We start from the raw sequence: 14,034 nt of genomic DNA, 5'->3' as shown, positions 1-14,034 counted from the left end.
GTTCGCGCTGAGGACGGCCCGTACCCTTCGAATCCTGTGTTTCGCACCCGATGGTCCGGTCCTCCCTCGGTCAGAACGTTTCTGAACCGGTCGCGGTTGCGTCGCTGCGTTGGGGTTTTAGCCGTCCCTCAGGAGCCCGTCGGCCTGGCCCGGCCCGGTAACGCACCGTAGGATCTGGAGGATACTCCTTTTTCAGGCTCCGGGCCTTTTATTGCGTTCTGTACCTTTACGAGAACTGCTTTGCTTTTTTTTCCCAAATGGCCCAGCACAGTATGAGAACAACTTTTTTTTTTTGCTTTACTGCCCAGTACTTGAGGTTCTTAAAGGGGCCGTTCACTTCATGAGTTTCTGGATATTGTGTCGGTTTTAGTGTAATGTCCTCGATTGGCCTAGACGGTTTTTGTGTGTGATGAAGGATATTTTAGAACCGTAAGTTTCTGAAGACCTGCAGGCTTTATCATGGCCTGTGGAACGAGGCAATTTGTGTGGTTTAAAGCGAGAAGCACCCTTCAAGTAACTCTTTTATGGGTCTGATATGTCGATAATTAGTTAATTATCCCATCAAGATATTTTCAGAGGTTAGAATTACAGTTAACATTTCATTTCATTTCAAAGTTACCAGAAAGTGAACAGGGTGGTCTTTGTCATGTCTGCTTGCAGTAAAACCTGCTTAGCGCCCGAAATGGCTGTTCAAATTTACAGATGCTTTGCAAAAACAGTGTTACTGCGTGGGGCTACTTCTTGATTCTGTCGGTAGATTGAAACCTATAATTCTGGGTGGTGCGTCTGCTGGTTTTGCTGAAGTATGGGAGTCACTGGAGAAAATAGCAGCAACGTGAGGTCAGACTCGGCCCTAACACTGATCCTCTGCTGCTCGTGTTGCCTGACAAGCCCGCGATGAAATTCCCGACTTGGCTGAGCCCTTCAGCTGCAGGCCTCGGGCGAGGTATGACAGATATTCCACTTTCGTGGGTTTTTTTTTTTTCTTCTGTTGCTTCGCCTCAAGGTGAGCTCTTGTTTTCAACATTGAATGGTCCCACCTTGAGTTTTCTTCAACCTTTCTCACAGTTTCTAAAGTTGTGTTTCCTGCTTGCCTCATAGCCACAGCAGTAACCCGGTTCTTTCTATGAAACTTATAAATGAGTCTCTAAGCCTGGGCCCGTTCCACGTTTCGCCGATAAACGTCCCTACCGACGGCCCCTGTGTGAGCTGTGGTGACACCCCCCCCCCCCCCCCCAGGCTCGTTAACTGTAAACGGCGCACCGAAACTAACCTCATTTAACCAAGGCCGAGCCGAAGCGAGTTTACTGGAAAAGGCACGTGTGCAGCGTGACCGGACTTGTCCGCAGTGACAGGGCGAATCGGCGTCCCGTCACGATTAATGCCCAGTGGATGACGTATCATTACATTACATTTACCTGGCAGATGCTTTTATCCAAAGCGACGTACAAAAAGTGCATTTCACGGTCATAGACAACTGCTAAACACAGGTTCAGTAAGGTACAATACTTATTTTGTACAGCTATTTCTAGCCATGAACACAGTTTAGTTCACACAGTGAACACTATTCTGACCTAACCTCTGCAAAGCCAACTAGGCAGAAGAATAAGCTACAGTATTAGGACAAATACAAATTACCAAAAAAGTGCTGGGATGTAACAAGTGTCATGAAAGGGGGGGGGGGGGGGGGGGTTTATAAAAGAGTGAAATATACAGCGTGGTGGTTAGTCCAGGTATAGTCTGAAGAGATGAGTCTTCAGGCCACGGCGGAAGATGGATAGTGAGGGGGAGGTTCGAAGAGGGACGGGGAGTTCGTTCCACCACTGAGGAGCTAGGGTGGAGAAGCTCTGTGATCCCTTTGGGCAGGTGGGAGGGGGTACAAGGCGTATCGAGTCTGTGGGCCGGTCAGTGGTCAAACAGAAATCGCATTGCCACCGGTTATCGTCAGGTAAGGCAACCAATACAACCAGGTTAAGGACATTTTTGCTAAGGATTAGTCAAATTAACATGGAAATGTGATTAGTCTTTCTGCTATATAGCTCCTTCATGAACACCTGCAAGTACTTTAACGCGTTACATCTAGGATACATTGTAACTTCTTCAAAAAAAAGTTTGGAGCCTGATGTCTCAAGCTACAGCATCTGCAGGTAGATCCCAGTAATTCTGAGCTCTCAAACTGTTCGGAGCTGTTCTAGAGCAGGTCCTTTCTCTTCTGCAACAGCTGGAGAAAAGCATCGCAGTCTGCGTGCGTTCCGCTCGGCCCCTGTGTGATCTGTGGTGACCCCCCCCCCCCCCCCCCCCCCCCCCCAGGCTTGTTAACTGTAAACGGCGCACCGAAACTAACCTCGTTTAACCAAGGCCGAGCCGAAGCGAGTTTACTGGAAAAGGCAAGTGTGCGGCGTGATCGGACTTGTCCCCAGTGACAGGGAGAATCGGCGTCCCGTCATGATTAATGCCCACTGAACGCGTCATTTCCTCTCCTTGAGTGGATGACCGTATCGAGTCTGTGGGCCGGTCAGTGGTCAAGCAGAAATCGCATTGCCGCCGGCTATCGTCGGGTAAGGCAACCGATACAACCAGGTAAGGTAACCGACCCCCCCGGTTTCCACCGGGTGCGTCTGCGTCGCGTTCCGGCTGCGACGCTGATCGACGCTCGTGATTCCACCAGACGCGCCGCCACGGTTTTTCGGAAGCGTCCCGGGAGCGGCTCTCCGCTCCGCTCCGCTGAAAGTACGCGCCTCTGTCTGTTTTCGACGGAAGCCTCTTCTGGGCCGCTTCAATTTAGGAGAAGAAATGCAAGTGTTCTCCTCCTGCTAACACGCACTGTATGTGAAATATAGATACGAAATAATTACGAGGATGAATGTATTTTTAACGACTAAAACGCAGCCACAAATCTTTGATCCGTGTCGTTCATAACTGGACTTAGGCTAACTGTATTAAGTTTGTCTGTAGGCTACAGCACAACAAAGTAGGAAATAAGAACAATTAAAACAGACAAAAAAAGAAACAATTTACCTACGTAGCCTACTCACCCATGGCAGAAGCACAAAAATCAAGGAAAAATGACCCAAATCAGGAAAGTCAACAAAATCGGGCAGACAAAACGCTCTGCTTCTGAAACGTTCCCGGTGGGGTACGAAGCCGCGTGGAGGATGGAACAAAACCGCGTCACAGACCCGCACCCGGTGGAAACCGGCGGTGATTCTGTGAGGTGAGGGAACAGATATACACGGGTGAGGCGGCACATATCGCCGGGCACAAAAGGAAATTGGCTGGTATTCGTTTTTGCTAAACCACAGTGAAAATGGCCCAGTGCAAGATTTCTGGAGCAGAGGCAGTCGTGCCCTCTGAGTCACCCTCCACTGTAGGCCTTGCCCTCCCTCAAAGAGAGCCATGCAAGTGTTTAAGAGATTACAGTTTTGTTACACAATGAATGCAATTGAATTGGCTTATAATGGGTCTCTTTGCTGTTAGCCATGGCCTTACTTTACCTCTTTTACTTTGTTTTTGACCATCGAGGACTCCTTCTGTAAGGTCGATTAAGGGTCGATTACTTAACTTGATGACTTTATGATATTAGAGCATCTTCTGACGTTTCCAAGTTAGAGTTCCAAGTTTGGTAGTGAATGGCCAGCATTGTTGACCCGCAGAATTGGTCGAAACAGGGAACCGCTCTAAAAATAGGAACGCAGGGTATTTGGGTTTTAGTTGTTTTGTATCTGCTATCTACGCAAAGCTTGAAAAGGAACTGCAGTAAATCTTTCTTAAGTTGCCATACCACCGCGTCTCAGATTTGTTGTTCTGTGCTCGAACTCTCTGACATTTTACAATTTGATAATTGTCAGCCCTCAGCCATGGTACTTCAGTGCATCTTACACGTTGAAAGCTTCATATTACAGGGCCGACATTTTTGCTAAGAATTAGTCAAATTAACATGGAAATGCGATTTGTCTTTCTGCTATGTAGCTCCTTCATGAACACCTGCAAGTACTTTAACGCGTTACAGCTAGGATACATTTTAACTTCTTCAAAAAAAAAGTTTAGAGGCTGATGTCTCAAGCTATAGCATCTGCAGGTAGACCCCCAGTAATTCTGAGCTCTCAAACTGTTCGGAGCTGTTCTAGAGCAGGTCCTTTCTCTTCTGCAACAGCTGGAGAAAAGCACTGCAGTCTGCATGCGTTCCGCTCGGCCATCGCTGCGAGCGCACGACTGAAACTAATTAAGCCGACCGTTACACAACCGTATGGTCACGACCGTTACACAACCGTGTGGTCACCCCTGAAATCAGAGGGGAAAAATGGCTCGCGATACAAACGGCCGCGATCGAGGAAGCGAGCGCGGGGTCCTTCTTGTGAAGGTCAGTACCCAGCCCGTGTCTGTGCCTCGGTCAGTGCACCGGTCCTTCACGTGAGGGTGAGTATGTGTACCCGGGAAGGGGTGCGGATTGAGTCGACTGACCCCCATGGGACCGGTGGAGCGCTCAAATAAATGTAAATTTGTACATTCCCCGCCAGGGCGTAACCGGTAGAAATTTAAATGAGTGCAACAGCTAATGTCATTTCAGGGCATGAATATGAAAAAAAAGAATTCGAGAAAATCTTTTTGAAAAGGCTTGCTTTTCCCTTAAATATTTGATTTTACTGGGTGCGTTATGTAATACTATTTTTCGTATGCAAATTTCCATACACTGGACAAATAAAAACAGACATTCGTCTAACCTTTCAGTGAATAGGCTAACAGGTTGTAGGCTGTCACGGTATAGGCTAGATGCTGCACAGTGATGTAAAAAGAGTATAAACCCTCTTTCAGTTCTATGGTTTTACATGAGGACATTAACCCTAGTCAAATCTTCAAGTCCTAACGATAGATAAATCTAACCTCATTCGACTCAAAACACACACACTTTTTACTTTATCATTATTTATTCAACCAAAAAAGCCAACATGCAGAACATGTGTGGCAAAAAGTAAGAGCATCCTTACTGGTTTCATATCCATTAAGAAGTCAATTAGAGCCAGCTGCTACTAATAAAGTACATATGATTAATTGATTATTAGGAAGTACTGCCACTTGTATATAAATGCAGCAGCTGACACTTTGGTCTGGAGCATCCAGGTTTGTTTTAATAGCATGCAGAGGACAAAAATGATCTGTGATGATCTCAGAGAAGCAGTTGTTGCTGCTCATCGCCCTGGGAAGGCTATTCCAAACAATATGAAGTCCGTCATTCCACAGTGAGAGAGATTCTTTGCAAATGGAGAGCATTCGGTACAGTAGTCAATCTGTCCAGGAGTGGGCGTCCCAGCAAATTCACCTTGAGATCAGGTCGTATGAGGCTCCAAGTAAAGAGCCGAAACGCTACATCCGGGGGTCTGCAGGCCTCTGTCAACACGCCAAATGTTAAGAGTTCATGACTCCGCCATTAAGGAAAGAACCGAACAAGCGTGGCTTTCATGGAAAGGCATCCAGGAGAAAAACCCCTTTTCCTGAGAAAGCATAAACAGCGTGGAATAGGATTGCAAAATGGCGCCTGTCTGAATCACAAGAACGCCCGTTATCTGGACAGGTGAGGCCGAAAGCGGAGAGCAGAGCTGTCACCGAGGACAGGGCGTCCTCTGCGCGGTCGCGACATCGCCGGACCGCGCGCCGCCGCGGCGACCGAGCCCGGCCCCGCTTCAGACACGCCCCCCTCCCGCCGTTTAACTGCTGCGGCCGTAAAACGGGGCTGCTCAGCCAGGGGGGGCTACCCCGAGGACCTCTTCGGAACTCTCCCTCGAATGAACCCGTCCCTGGGTGGGGTCGACGTGTGGGGGGCGGGACTGGCTAGCAGCCAGAAGGTCGCAGGTGCAGTTCCCAGGTGGAGCGCTACCGTCGTTACCTTGAGCAGCGCATTTAAGCCGTCTCGGGCGTCCCCAGCTGCATACGCAAGTTATACAGGTTGCCATGGCTATGGATTTCTACAAAACAAAAATATTATGCAACGCAAGCCCACTGAGGGGGAGCGCAGCCTGAACCATAATGCCTCTGCGATGGGCTATTGTTGCTTTACTGAGACTCCTTTATAGATTTCGTAACTGCAGCGGTCACCGTATGGAATCACTTTGTCTTGTAGGTACGGGCGTACGGGCTCTCCTGCTGTTCATTTTCTCTGCTCCTCTTTCCTGCTCTGTTTGTTGTCCTGAGCAGACCCGGTTCGCTTTCCTGTCCTTTCTGAATTTCGAGTGATCCGTCTTCAGGACCCGACAGCCGTCCTGTGAGAAGAAACGCTTGCGTTGCGCACGGGCTCTTTGACCTCTGACCTCTGACCCCAGGTATCGTTACGGGGTCAGCTGGCGACTCGCTGACCCCTCCCTGTCCCCTGCTTTATCTGGGAAGCGCGCCAGGTCTAGTGATGATCCTGATTGTCGCAGCATTCTCCATTCTCCTGGCCAGTCCCCCAGACAAAGGACATCACCCCCACCTCACCCCACCCCCCTCACCAGTGGACATCTAGTGTACAGATGGGCCCCGTAGGTATCGAATCAGGTATCGAATCCTTGCTGTGTCAGGGCTGACTGGTCATCAGCACTGCAGAGGGATGCACAGCCGACCCAAGCATCAAATTCCCATGATAGGGGGAGTTTCAGTGTGTTAGGATCAGCCTACAAGTGCTCATCGCACACCAGCGACCCCTGCTGGTCGATTGGGTGCCTGCAAGTCCAACTCGAAGAACTTCGACTGGAAGAGGCAGCTGACGTGACAAACTTTCTGAGGCGAGCACACGATCGACTTTCCTCTCCTGAATCAATCACAGATACGACAGTGAGCACTGCTGAATAGGCCCTTCCGTACTGGGGAGAGAAAGGGGGTAATGACGTTTAAAAAAACAACGCTCACCAAAAGGAGAGCATTAACATGGCAATCCTTTTTTTTTTTTTTTTTAAAGATGTCAGTTTAATCATAATGTAAGCGAGGGCGCCTTTTTACCGTGGCTCATGAGAGAGACTCACGGAGAAACGAGAAGCACTAAGACTACGAGCGAAAGGAAACAAAGAAACCGATTCACAGGATTGTTGGACTCAACCAGACTGCTGGTCTCCATCTCTCCCTGTGGTCCGGCCTCGGTCGTTAAAACCGCGCTCCAGCATGCCCCCCCACCCACCCCGCCACCCCCATCCCCACCCGCCCGCTCTGAAATAGACCGATCGGCCTGGGCCTCGGCCGCTGACCATCTCGGTCCATCGTTAGGCCAGGCCTACATTTTCCTGGACAACGTGTGTCCTGTGTCCTCCGTGTTTGTGGAGTGAACTCGTTCGAGGCCTTCTCAGGCGGGGCTCTCTCGCCCCCCCCGGGAACGGGGTACGGCTTTTGGGAACGACGCGGTCGCTAAGGCAGACGGCGAGGGCCGCGCGACGCCGTCTAGACAGGCGAGGTGGGGGAAAGTCCAGCGACCCCAACGCCCCTCCAGCACTTTGTTTAGGGCCGACCTATGCTCAACTTTGTTTTGCGGACCCGCGCCGGGATATTACTGCACACAAAAGTGTTGTTTGTGCGCTTGTCCAAGGACAACTTTTCACTGGCCATGGGTGTGGGGCGAGGGGTTAGGGGAATGCTCGTCGTCAGTCGAATGGAATTTTGGGTGGTTACTGGTTCGGTAATGGTGATTTTTCACTCACCGGTCGCAATAAGATCTTTGTCCCGGCTAAAGCCCTGGCTCTCTAAAGTACAGCGTTATGTATCCGGTTTAAAGTTTAAATATTGACCCTGTCGGCGTCGACCGGCCCAGCAGCCCCGTAGGGTTGCCCACGATGTGGCGTCGCCGGGGGAGGGAGGGTGTTCGGTCGGCGCGGCGACTGCGTCCTGGCATGCGCCGCCCCCAGGCGCGGTAAATGCGCCGCTCGGCCGGCGGGGCTGCTGCGGGTGCTGTATTTGTGTGCGTCCTCCCAGTCTGAGGTAACCAGTTTTAGCCAGGCAGCGGGCCTAAAATAATTGCCAATCCAAAGTGGGGAATAAAGAAATTGTTGTGATTCACATGAGCTGAAGATGGAAGGAACTGGCTCAAGGCCTGTCACGTGAAGTTCTGAACATCCTAATAAAATTGGATGGCAGATATGCCATCCAAGTTACGCCCTGGCGGGGCATGTATAAATTTACATTTATTTGAGTGCTTAAAGTTCTGAGCATTGTGGGTACTGTATCGATTCCCATCTAGAATTCAGCCCTTTTCTGCTTTAGCTCACTGCTTCTCAGCATTGGTGCCCATATTGCTGGAAAATGCCATTACATAATTAAATTATCTTAGTTCAGTTATCGCGTTGCAATTTATGACGCTTGACTAAAGTTGTTAGCCAGTACCTTTTTCGTGTTCCTTTTTGTAAGGAAACCTTGTTCACTGTTACTCAGGATTTGTCAAACTCAGTATACAAGTCTGCCAGCAGGAGGCGACATTCTCTGGAATTAATTAACAGCTTATTTTTGTGAAGTTTTTCCATGTGCCTGTTTGTATTGGCTTGCCGGGTGGAGGGGTAACTGGCAGAACAAGCTGGGTCTGAATGCAATTTTTCATCAACTAATTCCCACCATTTGCTTTTTTTGTTAGGTAAATTAGCCTAATACCAATATTTGATTGTAACTATCCGCATTTCCGTTGTTTTAATATTCAGCCTCTGAACAGTGGTACATCTTCCGAGGTCTCTCAATATTCACGGTGCTTTCACCATCATTTAAAGTCATATTAAGCCTATTTTTATCAGCATCTGCTCTGCTTATTGTGCTGAAGAACATTGCGAAAAGGCGTGTGGTTATTGTTACGTTGCCTGTCGTACAGAAGCTGTTCTGCTTTCATCCAGAACAGAATAAAGAAAATGTGTTATATCTTCACCCCCGCTGTGCAAAGGAGGGCAGGCAGATGTTGCTGTCTGGCTGACGGTGATTGAGTACCAATCAGGCGCCTCCCTTGATTGTGGCGTGTAGGATGCGGTGTGTCTGCAGTCCTTTTGTGATTGAGGAACGTTTGCCATCGACGTGCGGTGCGCTGTAAAGCTTCAGAACGGGAAAGGGTTCGCGACAGTATAAGAGAGGTACGCTCTGTGCCAATCGCCGTCGTTAATTACACACTTGACTTTTTAGCGCAAAATTGCTTGTAAATGTCCGAATGCCCCTGTAGAGCCTCCGTACATGGCTTTACTATATTTGTGTTGAGTCTGAAGGGGCTGTCTTCGGGTGGGTGGGGGTTAGAGAAAGCTGTTTTGCGGGGGATAAGTGCTTATGTAACTCCACATGAGGTGGTCTGGAGGGCCACATGTTGACTGTTGTTAGTTTTGAACTGGGAGTCGTTCACGAGAAACATTGAACCGTGTGTCTGCACTCCCCTGACTTCGTCACATTTTCCCCCTCCTTCGATAATGCAGGAGAAAATGCGGAAAAGTTCCCCGGATACTAATGCTGTCACCACGGGTAAAGGACACGAGTGCCTTTGCCAGCACCTAATCTCCATAATTCTGGATGCATATAAGTCCTGGTCGAACGGTCAGAGGATGGAGTGTCTTGTCTTCTGTCTGTTTATATAGATCTTGCAGTCAGGGGAAAGATTGGACATGTTGTACACTCTTTTCCTCTGCGTTTCCCGCCCCCCACTCCGGTCATTATGTAATTAAATCGATCGGGTTACGATATTAATGGTCCAGATACCATCAGGGAATAACCTTAGTCAGTTTATTATTGCCTGCCCCATTTTCACTACATATGTAGGCCTACCTTTTTTTGGTGGTAACTGGGAACTATAGCACTCAGATTTTAAGCGTGCCTTTAATGACGTTTTAATTGATATCACAGAACTGTTAAAAGTAGCGGCTTTAAGTTTACTGATTAGAAAAGGTTCTAAACATCGTTTAAGAAAATGACCATGTCAGTTATGCGCAATTGTACATCTAGGTTTTTTTTTAAATTGTTGTTGCGAAAATACAGGGAATTATTTGGGCCTGTATAGCCTACTTTTGATCGGTATTATTTGAGAACTACTTGTAGAGCGCAGTTAATATAATCGGGAGTGCCTGTTCTTTTTGAAGGAATTTAGTCATGACGGAAGATTATGCTTGTGAATTTATATTGACATATAATTTGGAATAAAACACTGTTGAAGTACAGTTGTCTTGTTTGGAAAAGAACCGCCTATTTAAAACAACCGACGCGAAATACGATTAAAGAAATTGCAATAGGATATCTTTGTAAACGGCCGAAATTCTGTATTATGTAATTTAATAAAGTTATTGACTCTTAAACATGATTGTATTTCAAAGGTATTATTCGATCAACACTACGAGACACGGCTGAAAGTAAACAGCCTTTGGCAGACTAAATCTGATAAATTCAGCCAGTCGACATTCGAAGTGGAGGGGGTGGCTAAACCTAACCCCACCTCTTCTGTTAGCGGAGGCTTTTGGCTTGTATAAAATACCTTCTCGGGTTACAGTCTTCAGTACAAGATTTTTTATGTTCAGGTGAGCTTGTAGTAGAGCAGGATTTAAGATTTAAAGGCATTGGAAGAAGTGTTTTCCTTAAAATGCGTGGCAAAGTGGCCTATATACTGCCCTGTTCACCTGGGTCGTCACCCACATATTCGGGTCATTTGATATCCTACGGAAGACGCTGCAGGTAACCTCGATTTTTGCATTTAAACTTTATTTTGGAATATAATACTTTGCCTAATGTGTAAGTTGTTTTCTGTAAATTGTAGAAATATGCACACGTGGTTAAAAATTCTAGATAGTTTATACTGTCCGTTGCATTCGGGATGTTTTTCTCGCGGCTCATTAGTCAATATCGCGTGCTGCGAACTGAGAGTCCTATGTAACAGCTGAGCAGTTTATAACGTCTTGTTATTGCCTTTATAATAGGTTGCGCGTAATTAAAGTAGGAAATAAAACATTCGTCTGTGTAAAATGTAGTTATGGTTGTAGCTCTTAACTTATTTTTTTATCTTAAAGCCGCTTATGTTGACCGATTGTTGATGTTCTGTAGATTTTTTGTCATATAAAATCTTGTACGCTTTGTGGCAGTGCCTTGCTTAATATTTACGAGGGAAAGCCGAAACCTGTTGTGGCAGCTTTTGAATGTAATACTGTTTTATTTAGTGGTTGTGTTTTGCTTAGATGTGGGATGTGAAATGTCACGTAAAGTAATTCTATCAAGAAAGTCGTTGGAGCATGGTTTATTTCTGGAGAAGAAAAATATGAGACTGCCATATTTTGTTTTGGCACACCTCGTGTACCGAGTGAAGGGTCTCTTGGGGGAATAGAACGCTTTATCCTTTGAACCCCCACGAACTTTACAACGAGCTTCAGATGGTGCAGCTACCAGCAGAACAATGCTGCGGCTCAGAGAATGCTGGGAGCTAAATTTGCATGCCTTGTTTTCAAGAAACCTTCCAGAATTAGGGCAGTGGGTGGTACTTTTAAATTAGACAACCCAAACGTATGCAAAAAACAAAAAAAAAATGTAATTGCTTTTCCCAACGGCTATTGCTGCCATCGCAGAACAGGTATTCTCATGAACAAATTTCAAAACAGACTGGAATTTGCGAGGAATTTAGTTCTATCGCTTGATTCACGCACATTTCGATTCTAATTTACTTGCTACGGGGTCGTGGAGACGGAAATAAGGGCATGCGGAAGTGTTTCTTTGGAAGGGAATCTATATGGACGATTACCATCTTACTTCAGAAATTCCTACGACGTGATGGCTTCTTTTTCAAGTTAAAACTTGAGCGTCTAAAAAAAGAAGATAAACCACTGGAAACTAAAAATATACAGTTCCCTGGAATGGCAAGTGGATGCCTTGCCAGGATATGTTTACTTCCCTGTTTTAATAATGTCTTTTTTCTCCTCTCTCTAGGGCATCTGGAGCAAGTGTTGTTGCCATTGACAACAAAATAGAACAAGCAATGGTAGGTGATGGATTTCTTTTATATTTCTTGTGTTTCTTTTATTCATCTTTTATTATTTCTTTTGAGGGAATGCTGATAAATTTGCTTGAGAAATTGCTGTGTTAACCTTATTTCCAGGTACGTCCTCAAATGTGGATTGCACTGTTACTTCTAGCTACTAGCTACTGTCTTGGTTAAATACATTTTGAATATGCGTATTCTTTACCCGGCTTCCACAGGTGGATTCTTTATCGTGTGGATTTTTTTTGCAAATCATTTTCTAGGAGTTTGCACACCTAGTGATAGTGAAAAATAGTGATTTCTGCAGCGTTGCCCTTGGCGCTCAGTTAATCGGGGGTCTCTGGCCTTGTCTGCAGGATCTAGTGAAGAGCCACCTGATGTATGCGGTGCGGGAGGAGGTGGAGGTCCTGAAGGAGCAGATCAAAGAACTTTACGAGAGGAACTCTGTGCTGGAGCGGGAGAACGCCGTGCTCAAGTCCCTGGCCAACAGCGACCAGCTCTCCCAGCTCTCCCTGCAGCCCGGCAACCCCACCGGAGCCACGCCGCCCCCCCAGCAGCAGCAGCAGCCGGAGGCCCCGCCCCCCCAGCCCAACGTCTCCTCGGCGTGAAGGCGACCCTTCGGCCCGCGCGCAGGCGAGGGGACAGCCGTTACCGACGACGACGACGGCGACGAAAAGAGGCCACCGCCCTCAGACTCGAACCGTTAAAAAACAAAAAAGGAAAAAAAAAAACAAAAGAAAAAAAATCTCAAACTAAAATAGATCCGTCTGTATCTTGTCTGCCGCCCGCTTCGAAAAAAAAAATGTGAAGATCCGCCGCTTCAGTGTGTGTGTGTGTGTGTGTGTGTCCGCGCGCCGCCCGGCCTTCCACGAGGACCCGGGCGATGGTCCCGCGGGGGGGGGGGGCGTTTCTGTGGGCTCCCCCTCGCGTTGGCGCTCGGGCGAGGGGGCGGGATCTGGGGCGGGGCCCGGCGGACCGGGAGGAGAGCTCGCGGGATCAGCGAGGGGGATCCGTTTCGGGATCCGCTCCTCGCCGTCACCCCCACCTCGCCCCAACCACCCCCCCCCCCGCCCAGCCTTCGCGACGGGGGGTGAGGGGTGCGGCTCGCACGGGAGAAGAGCGGAAAGAATCACAGCGGAGGGGGTGGGGGGGAGACTATCTTGCGGAGGAGGAGGAGGAGGAGGAGGAGGAGGATGAGGAGGACTGGGGCCTTGCTGTTTCACGCTGTTGGAAGTGCCAGTCTGTCAGTAGAGCCACCGCACTTTTGACATGCGTCCAATCCGTCACACACCAGTTCAGTTTCACTGTTTGCGTTTATTTATTACAGGGCTGCTATTTTCATAATGTAAATGAACAGTGTTCCAGAATCAGTTTAATGCGAATACTTATTGTTTTTGAAACCTTTGAAATATGTAATTGGTCATGCAATGGATGGGGTGGAGTATTGCAAAAACTAGTTAACGATGTAGGCAATAATAAAGACAAATTTTGGTGTAGTTCTAACACTAATGGCAATTTTACTTTGGGATTGTTTATTTACAAACAGTAGTTCAGTTCCAGTTTTGAATGTACAGTTGTATAGAGTGTAAAGTATTAAGAGCATCGAAAGTTTGTACAGGTAAGCATCAGTTCTTGTGATATGAAATCTTAAATGAATATTTGGTGGGATATTTTGATGAAGAAAACTGTTTGCTTCTGTCACTCGTTTCTTTGTCTGAGAGCGGAGAGGTAATTGCCATACTTGCTCCCCCCCCCCCCACCCAACTTTAAATAGAAAGAAAAACAAAAATCTTGTGCTTATTTTTATATTTTTTTGAGGGGGGGTGGGTTGGGGGGGGGGGGGTGGCGGGGGGAAAAAAAAAGCTGTGAATTTGTTCAACCTACTTTGTAACCAAAGATGCAAAGCTGTGTAATTCATTTATTATTTTGTAATGCGCACTCTATATGTATTTTAATTTGTTTTTTTTTTTTGTTACTCTCCTTCACAAATGTTTTTTTTTTTTTTTTGCTGTTAGCATGTTTTGCATGATCTGTAATCTTCAAGCCACTCTCTTACCTCATGTTTTTTTTTTTTTTTTTTTTTTTTTGTTTTTTTTTTATTTTTTATT

At 47.1% G+C, this 14,034-nt stretch overlaps 1 protein-coding gene across 1 annotated transcript in view; it reads left to right on the top strand.

Annotated features, from left to right (window-relative positions):
* The window catches only part of LOC118230328 (TSC22 domain family protein 2-like), a 37,528-nt gene extending 23,858 nt beyond the window's left edge, over positions 1-13,670 (top strand). Inside the window, exons 2-3 of the mRNA XM_035423220.1 lie at positions 11,875-11,926; positions 12,283-13,670. Of these exons, the coding sequence (XP_035279111.1) occupies positions 11,875-11,926; positions 12,283-12,534 (304 nt within the window). The 3' untranslated portion in view covers positions 12,535-13,670. The remainder of the gene's footprint in view (positions 1-11,874; positions 11,927-12,282) is intronic.
* Positions 13,671-14,034: the final 364 nt, after the last annotated feature.

Source organism: Anguilla anguilla, chromosome 6 (assembly GCF_013347855.1).
Source record: "Anguilla anguilla isolate fAngAng1 chromosome 6, fAngAng1.pri, whole genome shotgun sequence".
Classification (NCBI taxonomy): Eukaryota; Metazoa; Chordata; class Actinopteri; order Anguilliformes; family Anguillidae; genus Anguilla; species Anguilla anguilla.
Note: the sequence above shows the minus strand (reverse complement) of the source record. Positions and strands in the feature narration are given on the sequence as shown.